At 41.8% G+C, this 24,609-nt stretch overlaps 2 protein-coding genes across 12 annotated transcripts in view; both read left to right on the top strand.

Moving 5' to 3' along the window:
• PTP4A2 (protein tyrosine phosphatase 4A2) overlaps nucleotides 1-8,709 on the top strand; it is a 38,594-nt gene extending 29,885 nt beyond the window's left edge. The window contains exons 4-6 of the mRNA XM_081334934.1: nucleotides 4,734-4,864; nucleotides 6,438-6,512; nucleotides 8,424-8,709. Coding sequence (XP_081191060.1) covers nucleotides 4,734-4,864; nucleotides 6,438-6,512; nucleotides 8,424-8,532 — 315 coding nt within the window. The 3' untranslated portion in view covers nucleotides 8,533-8,709. The remainder of the gene's footprint in view (nucleotides 1-4,733; nucleotides 4,865-6,437; nucleotides 6,513-8,423) is intronic.
• Nucleotides 8,710-9,069: 360 nt separating this feature from the next.
• Nucleotides 9,070-24,609, top strand: part of SPOCD1 (SPOC domain containing 1) — a 52,182-nt gene continuing 36,642 nt past the window's right edge. For 5 of the 11 annotated variants that reach the window (XM_081334929.1, XM_081334928.1, XM_081334927.1 and 2 more), the window contains exons 1-5: nucleotides 9,070-10,061; nucleotides 16,012-17,627; nucleotides 19,028-19,081; nucleotides 22,658-22,762; nucleotides 23,906-23,972. In XM_081334929.1, the coding sequence (XP_081191055.1) occupies nucleotides 16,137-17,627; nucleotides 19,028-19,081; nucleotides 22,658-22,762; nucleotides 23,906-23,972 (1,717 nt within the window). In that variant the 5' untranslated portion in view covers nucleotides 9,070-10,061; nucleotides 16,012-16,136. The remainder of the gene's footprint in view (nucleotides 10,062-16,011; nucleotides 17,628-19,027; nucleotides 19,082-22,657; nucleotides 22,763-23,905; nucleotides 23,973-24,609) is intronic. The other 6 variants (XM_081334931.1, XM_081334930.1, XM_081334924.1 and 3 more) reach the window with 2 other exon arrangements.

The raw sequence follows: 24,609 nt of genomic DNA, 5'->3' as shown, positions 1-24,609 counted from the left end.
AGGTGGGGGAAAAGTGTATTCAATGAATTCTACAGAGTACATGTAGGCCAGGGAAATTCAAGAAGAAATCCTTCCAAACCACCAGATGACCTTGGCCTTGCTGTTACCTCCCACTTTCTTAATTACGGGGTAATTGAAAGCAATTTAAAAATTACAGTTCAAAGATACTCTTGTAATCTTGGAGATTGTTTGAGAAATAAGATGGATCCAAGGTTCCTATAGAACAATCCACTGATTTTGCCTCGGCAGATTACATTTAATTCCCATGCCCTCTTTTATAATGTTGGTAAACGACCTCATAAGGAAGGCATTCCATAAAGGAAAAGACAAGGGGATGGTCATGGGATTTTATTGAGATTAATCCATGGCAGTTGTTGAAACATCACAAGTTCATGTGTTGGCTTCCAAGAATAGCTCGTGCTTGAAAAGCAGGCATGGTTAACGATAACAAAATTCTTTTCTAAGAATGGTTTCATTAGAAGGTGTTACAGAAAAGTCAGTGTGTCTGGAACAAAACATATCTTGACTCTGGTGGTTGTGGGTTAGTTGACTATGTTTGTAAATTATATTTAGCAGGCTCTGAGAGCGAGCTTTGAGCAGCAGTACGGGAGCCTAATTATTTGACTGAAAGATAGGTACCAATTTGCAGGTTTGTATTTGTAAAAACATTGTGGCCCTGAAGACCTAATGTGGTACAGCGGTAAAAGTGTTGGTCTAGCTTTTCCTCTTTGATGACCTTGGAGCAAACTTACTCTCTCTGTCCAATCTGTTGCTGGGAAAATGGGAAGAAGGAACGCCATATATGGTTCTTTGAGTTCCTGAAGGAAAGACAGGATATATAAATCCAACATATAAATATGCCTAAAAACTGTTCTTCCTGGCTTAGAATCTGTTCCCTAACATGTAAAACAGGGAATAATAACAGCCAGTTCATGGGCTACTTGGGAAGAAAAATAAACACGAAACAAATTTAGCAAGTTACAAATATATTTCTAGTAGCGATGAATGCAGCTCTTGTCCTTTTGGGCTCCTTCAGAATTGAAGGGCGCATTTGATGAGTCTTGCAACTTAATCAGCTTCCGTTGCTGCTTAAAAGACATCTCAGTTCCTGTCTCATGACTTTTCAGTGGCAGCTTCGTTTCAGCAGTTCTGCCCTGAACCACAGCTCTTGTGCCTCTTGCTGTGAGTGGGAAGCCCCTCCCGTGCAGGGCATCCATTCTGATAAGGCGCTGCAGGAAAGGGCCTATCTAGCTATTAACCTGTGAAATAAAAGGGCTTTTGAGATCTAAGCAGATGTTGATTCATTGAGGTGCTTTAATTAACTTCCAGCAGTAGTGTTGTGGTAGCTTCTTGCCAATAACATGTTGTTCTTATGAGTGCTTATAACATGATATGAAACAAATTCTATAGGATGTATTTCAGCAAGGGTGCCTGCATTGAGCCTCTTGCTTTTTCCTTTGATATCTTCATGGATGTCTGTTCATGGTGCAGGTCTCCAACCTTTTGAGCACCAGGGACCGGTTCCCTGGAGAGAGGTTTTTCTGCGGACCGGAGGGGGCATGTACTGCCTGCATCCCGTGGATGTGGCTTTGTTTGCGTGGCCCAGTTTCTGGCATGCCACGGACTGGGGGTTGGGGACCCCTGCTCTATACCCTATTTGCTATCACAACTTTACTATCCTAGCTTGTTCAGTTTGTTTGCTTTTGGCCTACTCCTGCACATCTGTTGCTGTTCCTGGACAAGAAGGAAGAAATGTGATACTAATGCTGGCTTTTAGAAGCTTTTGGGAATTAAAAATTTTAAAATTAGCAGCTGCTTGGTTGGTGGCATAGTGTACTAAAGGCCATTATCTCTGGTATGATGATAATTACTCAGTTAACTTTTGGGATCTAGTGACATAAATATGGCTGGATTAAAATACAGATTGTGCCTTTTTTTTAGAATATAAAAGAAGGGACAAAAATTACTAAAAGATCTGACTAAGGCCTGACAAAAAATGCTTGAAACTGTTTTCTGAAAATTAAGCAGATCTGCTTTTTGGCTGCTGTCTTTACTAAGCGGATGGGGATCTTTGGAATCAGATGCTTTGTGAGGAGGAAGAGCAACAGGAACATCTGCATTGGGTTTGATGGATGTCATCTGGACTGGGTGAGATATTTGTTCAGTATGTCCAGATGTGCAGATGCTTGTAGATTCTGGGAAGACCTCTAGATGCCACCAGCCTACATTGAGAACCAATGGTTTCTGATTTCCCTGCATGTGTTTTAACAAGGTGGGATTTGTCGCTTATTTTGGGGGGGGGCTGTTTTTGTACTATCAATAGCACAAGCTGCAGAGCTATCTGTTCTGGAGATTTGGTAAAACTTTGAACTTGAGAACTAGTGCCCATATTTGCTTTCTCTCTTTCCATATTAGTCCCTTTTTCTTCTGTGCTATAAGCTAGATTAAGCCTGAATGTGGGCATTAATTCTTAGAATAGTGTGTTGCATCTGCTCGAGAAGCTTTTAGTTTGTGTTTTGTGTGTGGATCAGAAAATAACAAGTTTAACAGTGTGAGGGATGGAGCCACTTTTTGTGGCATTGCCTTTAAAGTGCATCACTCTTTGCCTTTACTTAAGCAGTTCAAGACATCCCGTTCCTGTGCTGCATCTCAAGTGAAGCTAAGAGAAAGTGACTGGCCAAGGATGCTTAATGGCTGAATGGAATTCTACCTCCCTGCTTTTAGTCCGTTACTACTTCATCACACTGGCTCCTTTCTCGATTGAGGTTACAAGTACACCCTGGGTTCCTTTGACAGCATGGTAATCCCCTGGTTTGGATGAGGGCACTCTTGAATTATGCTTTGGATTGGTTACTTTAATCTTAGTTGCTTAATAATACTATCAGTTAAATAAAGAATGTAATTCAGTTAAAATGTTATAGAAATCATACTGTTTTTCTTTTTTCTTTGGCCAAGCAGGCTCCTGAGCTAAAGTTTTCCATTCCTTGTTGGGAATGAAATAAATTTGAACTAACTTAAATTAACAGACTTGATTAAACACAAGGCTATTTTAAAGAGACTGTATTCCATTGTTCTTCTTGTTGGTCAAGCAGTAATTAATTCAGATATGCAGTTCCTACCACTGGCTGGAGGCTTCAATACATTATCTTCTCCATTGGCTAAATTGGTTTCAAAGTCTGGGAGGATTAGCTTCTCTCCTATTTGTACTATTTCTTCATTTGCAGAACTGGAACAAACGTCGTCCTTTCTCTCTTTTCCAGTGACAAAAACTCTGGTGAATGTCCCCTTTATCTCTAGCCTTTCCTTTAGCCTTCTAGTTCTGCACATTCTTTTCCATTTCTAATATTCCATTACCAAAAGCCATTTAATTTTAATTGTCTTTCCTCTAAATCAGTGTTTTTCAACCAGACATTTTGGGCTGTCAACTTTCACGCCAAATCTTCTGAGAAAACCTGTGTTTATTTATCCCTTCACTTCAAGAACGGCTACTGCTTCTTTCCAGAAAAAAAAATCAGAGTATTTCAGTTATGCAAGTGAGTTGTTTTACTCCTAGCCTCAATTTACATTTGGCTATCACATAGATTCTCAGAAACATGTCCTAAGACTCCTACTTCAAAGTGGGGTTGTACTGAATATGAAGGCTGTGGGAATAACTGCCTTAATCTTTCTCCAGAATGGTGCAGTGGCCAAGAAAACTACTTCCTCCCCCCCAAAAGCATTTTTTTTCTCTTCACGTTATTAAAATGACACTAATATATGCCTGAGAAGATGAAAGTATATCTAAAGATTTTTCTGGACCTTAATCCAATTCAAAGCTAAATTTTATTTCATTGACATTTAATAAACATTAAATTTAGCTAAACATAATTCTCTCTGTCTCTGTGTGAGATTAAACTCCAGTCATATATATAATACTTTTTTTGTATCTGGGATATAAAAACAAATTTAGTAGCAGTATTTGCATTCACTGGGATTGCATCCAAATTTCCTGGGGCCCGATTGTTTCCTCTTCAGAGTATGTGTGCCTCCTGTTTTAAGTTGTTCCCATCAATTTAATGGAATTTGGTGGAAGCCTTGAAGAAAGGTGTGTGTCTGGGGGGGAGGGGGGTGTTGACTCTGTTCTGCCTACTTGGAAGAAAGTGGGTGGCATCCCCCTTTTATTCAGCCTAGAATGATGGACCTCACGTTTGTTTTGTTTGTTTCCAGCCTTTCTTAAGGCAGTGAAAACCCACAATACTCTTTCCTGTTATTTTTTTTCCGCAACAACACCACTCTGAAGTGAATTGGGGTGAGAGAGAGAGACTGGCCCAAAGTCGCCCAGCAGGATTTCATGCCTAAAGTCGGACTAGAAGTCGCTGTCTCCTGGGATTTCAAAGGTGCTTTTTCAAAAGGCAACTGGACTTTGTTTTTTTTTCCCATTTTGCTTCTCATCGAAGAAACTTCTTCAGTACTGAGTGGGTGGTGGTGGTTGGGGATGGAAGTGTGTGTGTGTGTGTATGTATGTATGTGTGTGTGTGTGTGTGTGTGTATCTTCCAGTTGTCTTCTGAAAAAAGCACCTTTGAGACAATTATAATCTGGGGGACTGAGAATCTCCGTCGACCTGTCTTCTGGTGATTGGCCCAAAGTCACCCAGACGTTTTTCATGTCTTAAGATTGGACTAGAACTTGTGAGGTAGCCACAGACCAAAGACCATCAGACCAAAGTGGATCTTCTTCTTCTTCTCTTCCCAAGGACTGGCCGTTTGATGACGGAGCCCCGCCCCCTGGTGAAATTGTGGACGACTGGCTCAACCTCTTGAAAACCAAATTCCGCGAGGAGCCAGGCTGCTGTGTCGCTGTGCACTGCGTGGCAGGATTGGGAAGGTAAACGTTGTCTTAAGTTAGAGCAGGAGAACTAACCATAATAACTGTTTTTGGGGGGCGGGGGGGCCCAGAAGGTGAGTGGGCTAGAGGAAAAAGGCGGATTGGGTGAGGCTGCGCTTAGCTTAGCAAAGCTGAGATTTATTTGTGTGGATTTCTATGAAAGGGAGTCTTGCTTTGTAACAGCCATTTCAGGCGTATTGTGGTTTTGACAGGTAATATTCCTGCCCACTTACGTCAGGTACGCTGTCAAAATTTGCTTATCCCTTGTGTCAGAGACCACTGGATGAATGTGGCCCAGTTTCTTTTGAGTGAAGGCAGCTGCCTGTAAATAGGCATTTGTTTGTCTGCTGGAAGGTGACTAGTCAGCTCCATAAATTTCTACCCTTCCTCTGAGCAGTTGCATTTGTACAGCAATATGCTTCTTGCAAAGAGATTTTCCCTTAGAAGTGAGTCCTGCTGAGGCACAGGTACATTACTTTTTCTTCGTTAAGCTAATCTTTAACCATGTAAAAAGTCTTTGTTTCCTGTTTATTCTTTCAACACACTCATCTTTATGACATTCTTAAAGCATAAGAATCGATCTGCCAGTGCTAAAGGACAGGCCTCTGATACTCTTCAAGGTTCTGATAATTCTCGGGGTTCAGCATGAAAATAATTTAGCTTAGTTTAGCTACCCCTCTAGATAATCTGTCTGCTCTCAGCAAGACGCCCCTGTGTGTGCATGGTTGTTAGAGGTGTAGCAGCATTTCAAATATGAAACAAGGCTGGTCTAAAGTTGCTGCGGGTTTCAGAACTTGAAACACTCTTTTCAGTAGCGCCAGACCAACCTGTTACAAACTTGAAGTATCTGTTTTGAGCTTGGGATGTTTCAAATGTGAAACATTTGCAGAGTGTTAATATACACCAGGGGTCTTCAAACTTGGCCGTTTTATGACTTGTGGACTTCAACTCCCAGAATTCCTCAGGCAGGCATGCCTGGCTGAGGAATTCTGGGAGTTGAAGTCCACAAGTTATAAAAGGGTCAAGTTTGAAGACTCCCGATATACACATTGGGAGTTTTAGTCTGCATTAGTGTGTTGAGCTTCGGGCTGTTGCCTGATTTGGTGTTAGACTTCCTTTTTATGCTAATAGCCTGTGACATTGCAATCTTAAGATATCAATATCTTAACCAATAACATCTTGTTAATATAAAGGATGGATAGGCTAAGTGCCCGGTGTCTGCAACCGTTAGCATGAGTTCCTTTGTGATTATTGCCACAATGGGTTGCAGTGTTAAATCAGCTCATTAAAAATTCTTCCTAACTAATCACAAAGCAAAGGTATCTTTATATTCTTCCCCAAGTCTTACTTATTTGTAATGAGCTATTTCAGCAAAATTTACAAACTGTAGCTATAATCACTTCTGTCGACACCCAGAAAGCCATTGGCTTGAACTTGAATCGAGATCAGAGCAGGTGTTCTGTTGCTGCTAGGCAGAAACTCTCTTGGGCCAATGGCTATGCTAATTGGATTTATTTCTGAATGTTTGCTGGACCAATTTTAAATCTCTCTTTGATATTTCATGCCCTTCCAGAGCTCCAGTTCTGGTTGCCCTTGCACTCATTGAATGTGGAATGAAGTATGAAGACGCTGTGCAGTTTATAAGACAGTGAGTGGGGTTTATCTTCTGGGGTGGTAGTCCATCTCCTCCTGCTTGCTTTCTTTCAGTTTTTTTTCTTGGCAATGTTTCTGTCACAGTGGTTGAAGTAATTGTTTCTGGTTTTGTGGCAGAGGCAGCTGTGGGAGAAAAAAAAAAACTTGGTTGAGACTTCTTCTGGTAGTGGAGGATGTCCCTTAAAGGACATACGAGCCTTGGCAAAAAAGCACCTTAATACTGACTTGTTCTCTTGCTTCCTTGGGGTTTTGACCAACTCCTTTGGAATGCTTGTCCGGTACGCCCTGTCTGGATGGGAGAGTTCCCTGCTTAAGATTTTTGATCCAGATGATAAGGGACATCCTTTCCAGAGAAACCTAAGTTGTCTGTGCAGCAAGTACCCTTTAAGAGATAATTCCTACAGCATTTTAATTGTTCTTTTGTAATTTGTATTGTTATTTTAAATACCTTGTGAACCGCCCTGAGTCCTACGGGAGAAGGGCGGTATATAAGTCCAATAAAAATAAACATAAACAACATTTAACTGAAGAAAGAGGCCGCTGCTAGCAAAGGTAGCCAGCTTTTCTCTTAACCTTCCACATGTTTTTAACTTACAGATTTATCTCACCAGTCCAGCTTGCCTGTAAAATATTTCTCATTTTTTATCGCATCTTTCCTCTAAAGAGTTTGGCAAACGAGGTTCCCCCAAAACATCCCATGTTATCCTAACACTTCTGATTTAGATTGGGCTTATGGACATTTCTCCTCTTTCTCCTTGCAAAGAGAAGAACTTTTATTTATTAAATTTATAGGCCACCTGACTCACTACCTCAAGTGACTGGGTGGATTGCAATAATACATATAATAATATAAAAATAATACAAAACTGGATGCAGTATTCCAAGTGTGGCCTTACCAAGGCATCCAATTCTTGTATTGCTCCAATTGATAATGGTCAAGGCGATAGCCACTACTCTGTGGTTGAATACACCTAAAAAGGTGTGTGTATTTGTATAGGGGTGACCACAGCTGGACAGTGGATATCCAGTGATTACCATCAGAAGGAGCCCTAGATATTGTCCTCTGCTGCTGAGATATTTTCATCCATCCCAGCTTGTGTCCCTGGTCAAAAGAAGAATTTCTATGGAAGCTTTTTAACGTTTTTAATACTCTGAGTTAAATTTATTATCTTTCTGGTCGATTGCGCTGTCAGCCAGATGTTTTTAGACTGGATCTGGCATTGTAATTATAATACAATTAAAGATATAAAGGCATTTCAACTAAGTTTAACAACAATTAAATAAATAGCTAAAATCAAGAGTGTGGAGAGTACGGGAATAGATATTTGTCTCTAACTCCATCAACCACCTCCAGCAGTGTTGCATCCCTAGCAGGGCCCCAAGCCAACTGGCCCTGCCAAACTTTAAGGCTCTTCTGGAAGACCTAGAAGGGTGGAAATGGATCTCACCTCCAGGGACAATATATTCCAGAGATTCTTCTCTTTGACCCCACTAGCCGAAATTCCTCAGCTGACAGGATCTCCAGAAGGTCCCTTCTGCTGGAGTGAGTGGAGCAGACCAAAGTCATTAGGGTGAGGGGGTTCCCCAGATAACCTGGTTCAATGCCACGAAGAGCTTTAAAGGTGATAACTTACACTTTGAACCTGGGAGCAAACTGGCAATCAGTGGAACCCCATTGCTGGGGCTCTCCTGTTGTTAAATTAATGCAGGTAGCAATCAACTAAATCTGTGAATCCACTTGCCCTTGTGTGCACGCATGCCACTAACTTGCTTTGTGTCCTGTCTTGCTGTCATTGGGGTAGACTGGAAGGGCTGGATAGAAAATTGTCTACCCCTTGGGGCTGTTCTGTTTTAGAAAAGGGCTCAGCATTTACATACTAATGCCCGGAATGTTCTTGTATTTCAGGAAGAGGAGAGGAGCCTTCAATTCTAAACAGCTGCTCTATCTTGAGAAATACCGACCGAAGATGAGGTTACGCTTTAGAGATGCCAATGGGCACTGCATCGTGCAGTAAGCCAAGTCCCTTTGTGATGTCTTTGACGCTATCATGGCTGTCTTTCTGGACTTGTGGAATCTGGAATTGTAATTCTTGCATTGAGCGACATCCTGGCTGTCGTGGAGTCAGGGCTCCTCCGCCTTTCTCCTAATGATAATGATTGTGATAAAAAAAATAAAATTAAAACGAAACATTTCAGTGCAGGATTGTCTTCTCATGTTATAGTCTGATCATCTGCCAAGCAACGGGAGTTTCCTTGTTTTTCTGTATTTTTAACCTTTTTTTGGTGGAAGAAAACCAAATTGATTTTATGTTTTGAGGAACACACCAGAGTATGTGCAGAAATTGTAATGGTGGAGTAGGAGGGGGAGCCCTAATGAGGTCCCAGCCTGAAATTATTATTACTTTTTAGTTTTAGAAGTGGATTCTCTTTCGTTTTGTTGAAACCTGAAAGATAGAATTGGAGTTTCGTATGGTCCATGTGAGCGAGCAGCAGCCTTAAACCCTGTGGGGTGCTTTTAGAAATAGCGTGATACATGTATGTGTCTTACGTTTGCTGGTAACTGGTCGGTTGTATCAGGGAGGGAGAGGCAGCATCGGTAAATCTGGTATTCTGGGTTGAAGCTCTTAACTAGGTGGTATCTACAAGCATCTTTCAGTTTACACCTGAAGAGGCACCAGGAAGAAGGTTGGGGCATGGGCTCATTTCATAACGCTGGTGGTTGTGATCCATTTAACAGTGATGTTTCATGCTCTTATTGTGCAGATATCCAAATTACATGACGGTGGGTATTTCCGATGTTGTCTTTAGTGCTGAGATATATTGCTCAACATTTGTCTACAGTTACATGTTATCTAAATGTTTTGAGTTAGAAGTTAACTTTCTGCAATTTAAGCAGGGGAAAAAAAACACACCACCATCTTCCAGCAAAGAGACAGACCATGAATGTTTTTGGTGAAAACATTTTAAATGCCAACTATCATCCAGGATGGATGAAAAGGTGGTACATTTCCTACTTGGAGAGATCTTAACAGTTGAATCAAGTCTCGTCTTCTCATGCTGCTTTTCCATCCATCCATTGGCATCTTGAGCTCCCCAATGCCTGCGGGCATTTTTCCAGCTTAGCCTCTCATAGAGTTCACCTTAACCACTGATTGCCTTGTTTTTAACTTTTCTTCTTCGCCAGGTTCTTGAGGGAGACTTGCTGATCACACTCTGTCAACGCCTCGTACGTTTTATGTTGTCTTTGTGTAAAATATCGGGAAACTCGGCTCAGTTTTGACAACTTGATTTTGATTAGGAAAGGCAGGAGGTTTTGCTTGTAAGTTAGTTCATTTTAAGTTCCTTCTCTGCCAAATTGCTTCAATTAAGCTGAGCGGTTTGTCTTCCAGCTCAGTTTTGCTTCTGAAAAAAAACGTGTTTGCTGAAGATTTTTTAATTTATATTCTTCAGTCTTTGTGCAGCATCAGGCTCCAGTGAGTTTCTCCAGCTGCTCCGTCGGTGAACACAGACACGGCCTTCCAGCTCTCCAACAGGGTATTTCATGGTATATTGTGCTGAATCACTTGATAATATAGTAGTCCTTTAAAATCTTTTGAGTCTAAAAATCATTAAAGCTTCCTGACAAACTTGTGTGGAGACTGATTGTGATGAGATGCCACTCATATCTCAAAAGTGGGTGACCTGGATTGCAATCCTTATGCATGTTGATTGAGAACTTCTTTAAATTTAGGGAAACGGACAGCCATGAATGTTTGTAAGATTGCAGTCTTGACCGATTTCAGTTAGTAAATCTATTAAGTCCCAAATGTCAGATTCCTTGATACTTTTGGTTTTTTTTCACATTGTTGTAAAACATACAAGTGTTCAGAGTGGCATGTCTTACATTTAAGAAAGATCATGTTTATCTGGAAGCATAATTCTATGAAGAAAACAAATAGAGCTGTCTTTCCTTATTTCCTGCTCTGGCTGTCACACATGTGCATAAAAGCGCAGATCCTTGTAATCAGATCTTACGAATTCAAAAAAAAATAATAATGTTATTTTGACTGAAAAAAACGCTGCCACATAATGTGTTGAAGCCAGATTTTTAAAATTTCCTAAAGTTCTGCCCTAAAAACCTGTGAAATAATTGGATTTCTTTTTTCCCTATGTATAGTTTTGTTCTCCCCTTTCAGTTTCACTGTATTGTATGACATATATTAGCTTGTATTTCAAACCTAACAGAACTGATTGGGGGGCGGGTGGGGGGAGCAGTTCGGTATACAGGGCTACACATTCTGTCATAGAATAGAAATGCTGGAGCTTCAATGTGAGCCGAGCTTAATAGGCACAAATTTCTGGTTTAGCACTCGAAACATAGTGCAATAAAGTTCTTACTGTAAAGTCTCCTCCTTGCTTCTTAGTGAATTTATTACAGGGACCAGCGCTCTGGCTAGAGCAGAAGTCCAGAGACTGAAAGAACTTAAAAGGTTTGCTGCCTCCTTCTGGAAACTATATGACTTAAGGGTTTTTATTTTATTTTTTTCTGTGTTAGACCCACCGGTGAACAAACATGCGTTTCAGAAAAAATGATCCACTCCAAACCTTTGATCTTGCCTTTAGGAAGCACCAAATCAATCAATTTACTTAATCCCCAAGCTTCTGACTCTGCAAAGCCTTTTTATTAGGAATTCATGTAAAATACATTTTTGGTTAGTTATCACCTGTCCTTCAGAGGACTGTGAGGAGGAAGGCAGTTTGTATTCAGCTATCTGGTGCTGCCTGAATATATCTTATTTGAGGAGTAATATGCATATATTAGATGCTGTCAGAACCTCTTTTTTCAAGATATGGTAACCATTCCATAATGACAAGTCACATAAATGCTGTGCTTGAACAAAGGAATTTATCAGCTTGAGGTGTTAATCCCAGCACATTCTGCCTTAAATGACTGAACTTTCACTTCAAGATCTGGGCATTAGATACTGGACTGATTTGATGTAAAAATGTGATATGAAGTGAGCTATGAATTAACCACATGCATTGTTGGATTTAGGCATAAATTAAACAAGCCACAATGTACACCTCACAATCCATTGGGCCTCCCAAAATTAAAGTTTTTTTTAAAAAAAAGCATTTTATGAGGCTTTTGTATGTAAATAACTATTGTATCCAGCTGTTTGAGCTGTATTGATTCTTGGAAGCCTCTGCTTTCTTGAAACTTAACGTTTCTTCACAAGAGCCAATCTAAGAACAGGAATTTAAGATATTGGCCAGAATCTAATTGGTTGGGGTTTTTTTGTTAATAAACTCTAATTAGCCAAAGTCAGGGAACTGTAGCTATCTTGGGGAACTGTGCTTGTAGATGAAAGAATTTCCATTCTCTGGGAACATGTCAGCATTCTTGTTCCTTCGATGCACGATGACAGGAACTCAGCCAAATATTGGTAGCTCAATTGTCACTTTGTAGTTTCATTCTATAGGGGTACATGCAGCTAAATATCCTTCACTTTTTTTTCAGGAGAGAAATCCTCTTCAGAAGCTGTCCCTTTAAAAGAAACGGTCTCATGCCTCATGAACTGGGCCACTGCAAATAGTCCTAATAAATCAGGATTCTTTTTTAAAAAAATGCTTTATTGAACAGTTATAAGTAATATTTGTTGTTGTTAGCTGCGAAGCCGTGTCCGACCCATCGCGACCCAATGGACAACGTTCCTCCAGGCCTTCCTGTCCTCTACCATCTTCTGGAGTCCATTTAAGCTCACGCCTACTGCTTCAGTGACTCCATCCAGCCACCTCATTCTCTGTCGTCCCCTTCTTCTCTTGCCCTCAACCTTTCCCAGCATGAGGCTCTTCTCCAGTGAGTCCTTCCTTCTCATTAGGTGGCCAAAGTATTTGAGTTTCAGCTTCAGGATCTGGCCTTCTAAAGAGCAGTCAGGGTTGATCTCCTCTAGGACTGACCGGTTTGATTGCCTTGCAGTCCATTATATTATATTATAAGTAATATAACTTGTGTTAAAGAAACCTAGATGCCTTCATGCCTCACTACGCCAAAACCAAGCAACTCCCTGAGTTAGTGTCAAATCGGCTGCAACCCCCTCCGCCCTTGTTATCCTAATGTTCTATGTATGGAACTGACGGTGAGTGGTTTAAGGTTGCTGAAGGCAAGGTTGTAAACAGCCAATCTGCATCAAAGTTACCATTGTTTAATCTTCTGCCTGCTTATATCATGTCAGAGTTCTCAGACTTCTTTGCCTGAGCTATGGCATGAATTACTCTGTTCTCTGATGATTCGTGTTGGTGCTCACCAGGCGGTGGTGCCAAAGGCTGTTGAACAATTAATTCAGGCGAGCCTCTAAGGGGGAAAAGTCAGTAATCCACGATATGTAGGGAAAGGCTTCGAATGGGGGTATCCAGACCATTTAAGCAGCACCAATCGATTTCCATTATCTCCCAGTGCTTTGAAGCTCCTTTCCAGCTTGCCTCTCGGTCTCACCATGTTTCAGCCACCCCTTAAAGCAGCGGGCCATCTTCCTCTTGCCTCCCTTTGCATCATCATTCAGACAAGTGCCCAAATATTCCCTGGAAGGCCACTTGACTAGAATCTGGGGCTTCCAGATCTGGGCTGCAAAGGGAGAGAGGCTTCCACTCTCGGCTGTCATCTTAATGATGATTGTCCGACTTTTACAGCCCCGATCTCTTGTGATTACTTCCCTACAAACTGACGGACACCCCCACTCCCCATTATGCAAAATTCAAACGGCAATGTAAACCAGGGGTCTTCCAACTTGGCCCTTTTACGACTTGTGGACTTCCAACTCCCAGAATTCCTCAGCCAGCGTGCCTGGCTGAGGAATTCTGGGAGTTGGAAGTCCACAAGTCATAAAAGGGCCAAGTTGGAAGACCCCTGATGTAATCCCAAAATAACGAGCACAATAGAGGGGGGGGGAAACAATAAGGCGGCTCTACTAGGAGATCCAAGCCGTCCCCACTCCTGGCTTCTGTGCAGCGTTGCCTCTTAAAACAACCGTTTCAGGCGTGGCGGGAACCGGTGTCCTTCAGTGGTGTCGAACTACAACGCCAGTCATTCCCTGCCCGGACTGAGGAGTACCAGCTTCCAACTCTGACGCACACCGCAGCCCGGAGACCCACTTCCCCCTTCCCTCCCCTAGGTGGCAGCAGAGGAAAGTCCGCAGCACGTGCGCTCGGCCGGGCGACGCGGAAACTCTCCAGGCCCGGCCCCCTCCGCCCTATTGGCTCATCGGGCAGGCCCCGCCCACCAGCGTGCCGATAGAGCCCCGCCCTCTCGCCCGCCTACCTGGGTACGCGAGCCCTGCGGGGGCGGGGCCTAGGCAAGCAAGCGGGGCGTCCCCAGGTAGGGCAGGGGCGTCTCGGCAAGGAGGCGCGGGGGTCGCTGGCCGTCGGGCGGGAGGCTCTGAGCCGCCCCGCTGCGCCCCGTCCTCCCGCTGCTCGGCGGCTGCTCTTGGCTTCCACAGGAAGGCAGCGAGGAGGCACATTCGCCGGGCTGCGCTGCGGCCAGCCTCAGCCCGAGCGGGGGTAGTGGCGAGCCGGAGGGAAAAAAAGGGGTTACGGGTTTAAGCCCGTGCAAAAAAGACACGCACGTGAGGATGCTGGCCCAGTGCTCAGAACTGATCGCGATACCGTTTTAAACCTTTTCCCCTAAACCAGGGGTCTTCAAACTTGGCCCTTTTATGACTTGTGGACTTCAACTCCCAGAATTCCTCAGCCAGCAAAGCTGGCTGAGGAATTCTGGGAGTTGAAGTCCACAAGTCATAAAAGGGCCAAGTTTGAAGACCCCTGCCCTAAACTTTTGCAACCAACCATTGTTGGAAACTATTTAACAGTGAAAATCATAGCGGGCTTTTTGCTCAGGGCTTGGGCTGGCTCTGTTTCCCCCCCCCTTTTTTTAAAAAAAATATATCTTCCTATAGATCAGTTCCGCTCAGCGGTTCATTTTTATTTATTTAGTTTTTATTTTAATTCCATTGATATCCCGCCCTTTTCTGAAGACTCAGGGCGGCTTACAAACTTAGCAGTAGCCTTCATTCTATGTATATGCCTGCTTGTTAGGGCTTTCACACACCCCCCCCCCCCCAAGCGGCATTATTACAAAGTCAGCTTAATTGCCCCCAACAATCTGGGTCCTCATGCAGGAAAGCTTGGTGGCACCAAATAATGGCTTGTAATTCGGGCTAACCCCAGATCTCTCAGGTAGATGAGAAGTCCACTTTTCCACGCTGAGCAAACACCCCGAGTTGTGCCTGGACTGGACTGTTAACTGGACTGTAAATTTTAACAATATATTTTGTTTCCTTTCCTTCGTATTTTCAGTGGAGGAATAAATAAATAAAAATATTCAATTTTAATCAAGTAAATGAATTAAATGAACTTTTCCATCCCGGCTTTCCCAATGTTATTTACAAATACAAACACACACACACACACACACACACACACACACACACTTATTATTATTTTGCATATTGAGGGTATGATAATCTTACCAATCAAAGAAAGCCCTGATAAGCAAAATTTATGATTAGGAAAACAGCAAAATGACATTCTAGGCCTAGGACAATATTTTTCAACCTCCCAACTTTAAAATGGTTGTGCTTCTTCACCCAGAATTCCCCAGCCAGCATGGGGAAAGGAGATGAGCACCGGCCACTAGAGTTGGAAATGACTAGCATGCATGTGAGGGGGAAACTCTACCTTTACCTTTATAGAAGGTGAGAATGGAAAAAGATGACCTAATAAGGAAGGCTTGTTTTGAGAATCCAGGATGAGAAATACCTTTACATAATACCTTTGAATAATGATCCAACATTCTTCAGGGACACTTACAGTATAATAATAATAAAGTTAGAAGGGACCTTGGTGGTCATCTAGTCCAACCCCCTGCTCAGGCAGGAAACCCTATACCATTTCAGGCAAATGGCTGTCCAGTCTCTTCTTAAAAACCTCCAGTGTTGGAGCATTCACAGCTTCTGGAGGCAGGTTGTTCCACTGGTTAATGGTTCTAACTGTCAGGAAGTTTCTCCTTAGTTCTAGGTTTGCTTTTGCTTTTGATTTCTTATCAGTTTTAAAATGTCATGTAATTTTTCATTTGCTTATGTTTCCTTTTTCTTAAACCCTAAATTGTACGTAATTTTGCTTGGCTTTGTTTTCCTTTTGTGATGTATGCTCTGCTCGTAAACTGCTGGTGGCTCCTCTTTTAAAAGAGAAGCAAAGTAGGGAACTGAACGGAGTATGGTTGAAGTTTGCACAAGGGAGGGAGCAAGTAGGGGAGATATTTTTTTTTTATCTTAAGAAGACCAAAAGAGTCTGAAAGAGTGAAAAATTATGTGCTTTTGATGCATCCTCATTTAAAGACATGGCTCTGATTTTACCCTCAGAGCTGGTAGAGATGATGGGAAGGGGGGAAAATACATAAATGAAATAAGGGGGAAAGACTGCTGTATCTGTATTTGATTTTTGTTCCTTTCACAATACAGAATCCATAATCTTTGAAGGATTGTGCAGAGAAAAGGAACACGAAATAGCAATTGCCTTGCAAGGAAAGGATACACTGAGGAACTTTTTTTTTCACTACGAAAAGCATCAGTGAGAGAAATTACAAATGGAACCAACAACATATCATTCCAAAAAAGCACGAACAAAGAAAGAAAACAGTAGAAAACAGATTGGTTTGACCTCAGAAATACTATCAACATCTTGCGGAAGCCGAAAGAAATCTCTAAAGCAGAATTCAGTAATAAAGCCATCTTTTGTACTGTTGAAAAATATCAACCATGGAAGAAAAAAAAAGCATAATTATTGTTTAAGAACTCCACATGGAAAGCAATTGGCACCACAAACACAGCACAAGAAGTTTGCCGCTTTTAGAAAACTACAAGTCGGACTATATGACATATTGGATAAAAATTGTGTTCCCACACTAAAGAAGTCTTTTCAAATTCCAAATGTTGGGGCATTGCTAGAAAAGGGAAAAAAGGACACAGCAGAGAGGGGCACCACAGAGGTGGATAGTTGTAGAGAAGCAGGGGGATGTTCTGGAGAATTGGAGCCTGGGCAAACAAATTCCGGTTGTGACATTAGAAAATCTGGAAATGGAGCCATATCTTCAAAATTCTTGGCCTTGAGCGATCAGAGCTTGTTTGCAACATTCTCTTTCATTGAACAAAACCATGAAAATACAGTAATGGATCCTTGTCGGGCCAAAACAGATGAAGAAAGGAAAGAAAATTTTCAAAACGTTTCTGTTCCGGTTTCTGATGCAGAGAAATGGAATACGAAATGGTTTGAACCAATTGAAAAATGTATGGAATCTGGGAGCCATAAGGTCAGAGACGCAGAGGAGGGACATGCCTGTTATAAAGCAGAAGACGGTCAAGATGTGGAGATGAAGCTCTCGGGAGGATCAAGTGAAACAACTATTGGAGATGTAACCCAACCCCACAGCCTAAATTCCATCTCTGTCTCTGATAAAGGAGTTTTGCAGAATAGGGAAATTATCCCTGCTCTTAGCAGCGACGCATTCTCCAAAACATTGATTAGCAGAATGATCTTGACCGATGAAAAAGCTGACCAAGGGGACCAATGTCACGTATCTGAACCGGTCTCATCGTTGTCAGAGATGGATCTTAAGTTAGGCATACAGACTCGGACTTCCAACATGAGTGAAATCAAGCTGCCAGTAAAGGAAATGATGGGTCTCTGTCTGAACACATTAACTGAAAAGATCCATGAGGATCCAGTGATCCTTGAAGAGGAGGATAGCAATGAAGATGTAGAGAGCTTCTGCTTTCTGCTAAAAAGCAATGACATTCGATACGATGAAGCTCTGGTGTGTGTAGCCTATGAAGGAAATTCTGGAAATGTTGTATATGGAGGTGGCCTTTCAGATCACGGGGCTGAATGTTTAGTGCCAGAGGGCAACTTAACAGGCCAGAACTATCCAGATGAGGATGATGGTGGTGGTGGTGGAGCCTTCATACAAACTGAGATTAAAAAAGCAACGATGTCAGTTGAAGACAAAGAAGTCAATTTCTTCAGCAATGAAAAAGAAACTATGGATTGTCCACCAGCAGAAGAAAATATTTCTGTGGGAGTATGATTGTAGCTATTGTCTTTATGGAGGGTAACAATTCAGTTTGGGAAAATGTCCCCTGTGCACTCTGGGCTGGATCAAATGTGACCAGATTCTTAATATAGAAACAGTAGTTAAGACAGTCTCAAAATACAAAGCTAGCCCTTGACTTAGGAACGCAGCTGGAATTAGAATTTCTGTCGCTAAGCAAGGCAGTTGTTAAATGAGTCAGGGCCAATTTTATGATCCTTTGTTGCCATTCTGTAGCTGTTAAGGGCATCTGGCTTTTCCCCTTGATTTTGTTTGTCGGAAGCTGGCTGGGAAGGTCTCAAATGGTGTCGCAAAGGTGCTTTTCCAAAAGGCAACTCGATTTTCTTGCTGTTTTTTCCCCCCTTGAAAACGTTTTGCTTCTCATCCAAGAAGCTTCTTTAGTTCTGGTTTCTTGGATGAGAAGCGAAATGTTTTCAAGGAAAAAAACAACCCAGAAAGTCCAGTTCCCTTTTGGAAAAGAAACTTTGGGACAACCATGACCTGGATGATGATTGAGAATCTCCATATGTGTCTCAAATGATGATTTTTATAATCCTGGGACACTGCAACCGTCATGAGGACATGCTGCAAGCAACCAAACTGATGACGTGACCATGGTCATAAATGCGAGGACTGGTCATAAGTCCTCTATTTCAGTGCTGTTGCAAGTTTGAACAGTTGCTAAAGAAAAAAGGCCATAAGTTGGAGGTCTACCTTTGCACTTTCCTTTTGTGATTTCCCCATTCCTTCTTGCTCCTACCTTTGGTTAACACCAGGGTTTATGTGTTTGTGTCTGTATATATTAAAAAAATTGAGATGGCGACATTGATCATATAACCATGGCTTCCATTTTGACTTTGAGTTCTCTTGCAGATGCCCCTGGCTAACAGTTAATTGTCAACAATGTATTTTATACTATCCATTATTAGTGCCAGTTATTAAAGCCATTATTTGCTTAGTTAGGTTTTGCGAGGCAATTAAAATGTAAATGCTTAAGATCCTAAATGTCAATTATCAGCATGCACCCAACAAACTATGTTAATTTTACCCATCAACATAAATGTTCTAGCACCTGTTTCTGTGGTCACATTTAGCCTACATTTGGTTGGTCAAAGAGAATCTCCAATGGAGAGTGTCAGTATGCCATTTCTTAGGTACCAATTTCAGTCCATCCTTCAGAGAAGGGAAATTTAAAATCGACAGCAGTCTAGGAAACATCCTTATTTGGACCGAGTGCCCATGGAATAGTCAGAAGCATGTTTTGTGTTTGATTTTGATGATGGATTTGAGGGGAAGAGATCAGGAGACGATCCTTTTGTGTAAACAGGTCACTAAAGAAGAGATAAAGCTAATATGAAAAGATGACTTAAGATTGGTTTGTTCTTTCCAAGGAAGAAGAAAGCTTGCCGCTGTGTCAGTCTCGGAGTGTAAAAATGGTCTTTTATGTAAGTTCCTTTTCTTTTTTGCAGCGTGATAATAGATAGAAAGGGACGCGGTGGCTCAGTGGGTTAGGACGCTGGGCCTGTCGATCAGAAAGTCGGCAGTTTGGCAGGTCGAATCCCAAGTGCCGCGTAACAGAGTGAGCGCCTGTTACTCGTCCCAGCTTCTGCCAACCTAGCAGTTCGAAAGCACGTAAAAATGCTAGTAGAAAAATAGGGACCACTACGGTGGGAAGGTAACAGCGTTCCGTGTGCCTTTGGCGTCCAGTCATGCCGGCCACATGACCATGGAGATGTCCTCGGACAAGCGCTGGCTCTTCGGCTTTGAAACGGAGATGAGCACCGGCCCCTAGAGTCGGAAACGACTAGCACACATGTGCGGGGGTACCTTTACCTTTAATAGATAGAAACTGCCTTTGATTAAACTTCCCCACTGGAGTAATTGCTAAATGTGCAGCACGGATGTCTTGTTCCAGGTTCAAACTGCTATCTAGAGTGCAAATTCTGGAGTTACTAGTTCTTAGTGGTCTTGGTGTTACCATGACAACAATGATCCCATTTGGAGGCAAGAGTTCCAGAACAATTCAAAGAGCCAAATGTTTAAGGTAATCCTTGGCTTACAACTGTAATTAAGTCAGAATTAAGTTTGTAAGTCATGCTGTTTGTTAAGCAGATGATCACATGATCAGTCCAATGTCATGATATCCTTTTTGTGGTGACTGTTAAGCAAACCCCATGGTCATTCTGTGTAGGACATTGTAGTGTCCCACGGCCATGTCACCAAAATTTACGATATTTTTGTTGAAAACTGGTATTTAATTCCAGTTAACGGCCAAAACATCCCATAGCGAACAATGGGTGGAAAAACTGTATGAAACTGCAAAAAAGAATCAGTCACGTGATGACCCGCTTTACGATTGTCACAATTTACGACTGTAATGGGCAGGCTCCATTAAGAGCATAAGTTGAGGACTATCTATAATATAGATTTTATATTTATGTTATAGGTGAAAGAATGGGAAGAAATTGTTAAGAATGTTTTCATGTGTAAGCTTTAGTCTTGACATCCTTGTCTGTTAACATCCACACATAATGCAGGAAACAGGTTTTTACAATAAAACTGATAAAAATCCAATCACCCATGCATTTAGTTCTGGATCCAGTAGAACTATTTTAGGATTGCTGACTAGAAATTTAAAACTTCCTCTTCCCTATGAGAAAAATAGTTTTATTAACCTCCGCTTGTATTTGCTGAAGCTTTCCTGATGGATAATAATGGTATTAATTACATATTGATTAAGCTAAGGCCTTATGTCTACTTTAGAAATATTTGAAACCAGAACTGTGGCTTTTGCACAATATTGTGCTTTTGCAATCTTGCATATTTATTTTTAAATTAGAACACGAGACTTGATTGTATGGGAATTGAGTAACTGTTTTTGCAAAAGCAAAAAGATGTGGTCAGAAGAAAGGTCGAGGAACTGATTTAGTGATTGAAATCTCAGAAGCCATGTGTTTGCGGTTTTAAGGAATAAAAGAGTGGCACTAAAAAGAGGTCGGAGCAAATTGGTCATCAGCCGTCAATCCTTTGACTGCTTGTACATTTGGTCCCCATTGCAATGGGTTGTGGTATGTAAGTACTTATTGTGTGCTCTAAATTTAAATAAACATCTGGATCCCAAAGTGAGAATCTTGTGGTGTGGTGTCTCTTGTCTTTAATGAGTTTTTTTCCCCTGACATCCCCTAAAGAGCTATATTTACAAAGGTTTTTTTTTAACAAAATGCTTTTTTCTATTCTTTTACCTACAACATAAATTTACAATCTACAGTACTAATATATAAGGTAAAGGTTCCCCCGCACATGCGTGCTAGTCGTTTCCAACTCTAGGGGCCGGTGCTCATCTCCGTTTCAAAGCCGAAGAGCCAGTGCTTGTCCGAGGACGTCTCCGTGGTCATGTGGCCGGCATGAATAGACACCAAAGGCGCACAGAACGCTGTTCCCTTCCCACCGTAGTGGTCCCTATTTTTCCACTTGCATTTTTATGTGCTTTCGAACTGCTAGGTTGGCAGAAGCTGGGACGAGTAAAAGGCGCTCACTCTGTTATGCGGCACTCGGGATTCGACCCGCCAAACTGCTGACCTGATCGACAAGCTCAGCATCCTAACCCACTGAGCCACCGCGTCCCTCACTAATATATAGTCCTTGTAAAATATCATTGCTCTTTATGTGACAATCAAGCAACGAATCAGTGAACACCTGGAGGCAAACAAAGTCATAACCAAAAGCCAGCATGGGTTTGTCAAAAACAAATCATGCTAGACAAATCTTATTGCACTCTGACAAAGTGACAAAATTAGTGGACCAGAGGAATGCTGTGGATATAATTTACTTGGACTTCAATAAGGGATTTGATAAAGTAGAACACAACCTACTACTTGATAAGATAGAAAAATGTGGGTTAGACAGCATCACCACCAGATGGATTTGTAACTGGCTGACAAATACTCAGCAAGTAATCCTCAATGGAACTGCATTAACAAGAAGGGAAGCATGCAGTGGGGCACCCCAAGGCTCTGTCTTAGGCCCAGTACTCTTCAACATCTTCAGCAATGATTTGGACCACACTTGTAATACTGCATCCAGTTTTGATTGCCACAATGTAAAAAGATGTTGCGACTTTAGAAAGAATGCAGAAAAGCACAACAAAGATGATTAGGAGACTGGAGGCTAAAACATATAGGGAATGGTTGCTGGAATTGGGAATGTCTAATGAAGAGAAGGACGAGGAGGGACATGATAGTAGTGTTCCAATATCTCGGGCTGCCCCAAAGAAGAGGGAGTCAAGCTATTCTCCAAAGCACCTGAAGGCAGGACAAGAAGCAACGGATGGAAACTAATCAAGGAGAGAAGCAACCTAGAACTAAGGAGAAACTTCCTGACAGTGAGAACAATTCACCAGTGGAACAACCTGCCTCCAGAAGTTGTGAATGCTCCAAGACTGGAAATGTTTTAGAAGACTGGACAACCATTTGTCTGAAATGGTATAGGGTTTCCTGCCTGAGCAGGGGGTTGGACTAGATGACCTCCAAGGTCCCTTCCAACTCTTACTCTGTTATTATTCTGTTTTAAAATCAGAATAATTTTTTAAGACATTTTTACCATACAGGTAGTCCTCGACTTACAACCACAATTGAGTCCAAAATTTCTGTTGCTAAGTGAGACAATTGTTAAATGAATCCTGCCCCATTTTACGACCTTTCTTGGCACAATTGTTAAGTGAATCACTGCAGTTGTTAAGTTAGTAACCCGGTTGTTAAGTGAATCTGGCTGCCTATTGACCTTGCTTGTCAGAAGGTTGCAAAGGGTGATCACATGACCTCAGGACACTGCAACAGTCATAAATATGAGTCAGTTGCCAAGTGTCTGAATTTTGATCATGTGACCGCAGGATGCTGTACTTGTCGTAAGTGTGAAAAATGAACATAAATTACTTTTTTAGTGCCGTTGTACCTTTGAATGGTCACTAAACAAACTGTTGTAAGTCAAAGGCTACCTGTAATTGTGTGGAGTTTTTCCTCCAGGAACTGTTTGGGTCACTAGTGAAACTTCTTGGAAGTCCCAGCGTTAATCAGAAAAAGTCCAGATTGAGAAAACTTACAGAACTGGAGGATTCTTCAAATGCTAAGGTGAATCATTTCAAAGTTTCATTTAATGTTGTTATTTTTCATCTTCCTTTGCTATGTCAAAGGTAAGGAAAGATGATGGCCAAGATAAGGAAGGCTGGCAATAGGTTTGGGAGATGATTTTTGAGTCCATCTTCAACCCAAAAAAGGTCCAACTAGCTTATCTTTAATAATACCAACCCATACCAGTACACTACCTCCCACCTTGCTGGCATTTGATCGAAGTGGAGCTCTGTGCCCATTACTGATCCAGCCACGGGCCCATCCACCTGGTCCGTCAAGAGTCACTCTTATCCCTAAAACTTTTGAAAAATCCGCCTTCAGATATTCTTTGGCCCAGTCTTGCCGTTTCAACTTACGTGCCTTGTTCAATGGTGGTTGGGTTTCAGCCTTCCTTACCTTGGCCATGTCTCTGAGTACTGAACACCTTGTACTTCTGGTCACTCCAGCTAGGTTGCAGTTCTGGAATAGGAGAGCTCTGGAGGATGATGGGATCCTGGGTAGCTTCACGTTTGATTCTTCTCAAATCTTTGGCCTCTTAATGTGCCTCTTTTTTCCTCAACACATTTCTTGCCACCCTGTTGATTCTTTGCAATAAAACATTTGTTGGTTCTGTGATCACGCCCCCAATAGCAATTTCGAGAGGGCTGCATTCCTCTGAAATACGTTTTATGATTTTTGACTTTCCAGAGTCAGTTAAATCTCTTTTGGGGGCCCATTTTGCCTGAGGAAAAGAAGCTATATGTAGCTGCTCCGGTGGCCTGTATTGTTTAAAGCATGGCCTTTACACACACCTAGAGAGATTGATCCCCCTGTGTCCTTTTTTGGCACAGAATAAAGTCTTTTGAAATCTTAGTGAGTGTTTTCATTGGCTGTTGCACAGCAGGCAGGGTGCTTTCCTTTATAACTTCCCCTTTTGTTCCTTAATTTTGTTTACATTTTTTTAAACATTAAACAATCCATGGATTGACGTGATGCCTGAGCCCACTCGTTGGTAAACCTTCTTTTTCTCCTATGCAACTGTGGGCTGCATACTAACAGTGACTAACCAATGGGTAATTTAATTCCAATTCAAGTCTGCAAGAAACTATTAATTTAATCCCGGTTGTTTTCCTTGCATGGTTGTCATAATTCCTGTAATGCAAGATACGTGAAGGTAGTGACGCCAGGCTGTCTTCAGAGAGAAAAAAAGAAGACAGAACCATGTATTTAGGTAAGTTGCTGCTAGTTTATTTGTTTATGGTATTTATAACCAGCCAAAGGATCTGGGTGTCATGGTTCCGACGGATGAAACTCGTCCAAGAACTTCGAGGCATTGTTTACCTTAAAGAATCTTTATTTGAGTAGCATAGCATCAGCACTAACATAATCGAAGCCAAAAATTAAGTTCCCCTCCCCTGAGCACATAGTATCAAAGCACAATTCCCTCCCTCAATTAACAGTCATAAATCACATTCCCCAATTAGTTTGAAGCACAGCCTTCTCCTCCAGCTCTCCAGCCCGCCAATTCTTGATCAGCTCTTATTTCAACAACCTTGGTTCTCACACTAGGTTCAGTATTATTATGTCTAGCTAGAGTCTCATGCACATTCCCACCCCCTCCCCTCCCCAGCATCATCTAACTCTAAAAGCAAAAAAAAAAGGAAAAGAAAATGGCTGCATCTCCGTCTGTTGTCAATGCAAAAACATCCGATGTTAGCAGCGTCGACACAGGGCATCTTATAAAAAAGTAAATGTGACATGCTTTCAGATATCAGTTCTGACTGATCCTTCCTAAAGGTGCTTTTTCAAAAGATAACTGGACTTTCTTTGTTTTTCCTTGAAGACATTTCACTTCTCATCCAAGAAGG

Source organism: Vipera berus, assembly GCF_964194415.1.
Source record: "Vipera berus genome assembly, chromosome: 9".
In the NCBI taxonomy this organism is placed as follows: domain Eukaryota; kingdom Metazoa; phylum Chordata; class Lepidosauria; order Squamata; family Viperidae; genus Vipera; species Vipera berus.
The sequence above is the reverse complement of the archived record's forward strand: the minus strand, read 5'-3'. Positions and strand labels throughout refer to the sequence as shown.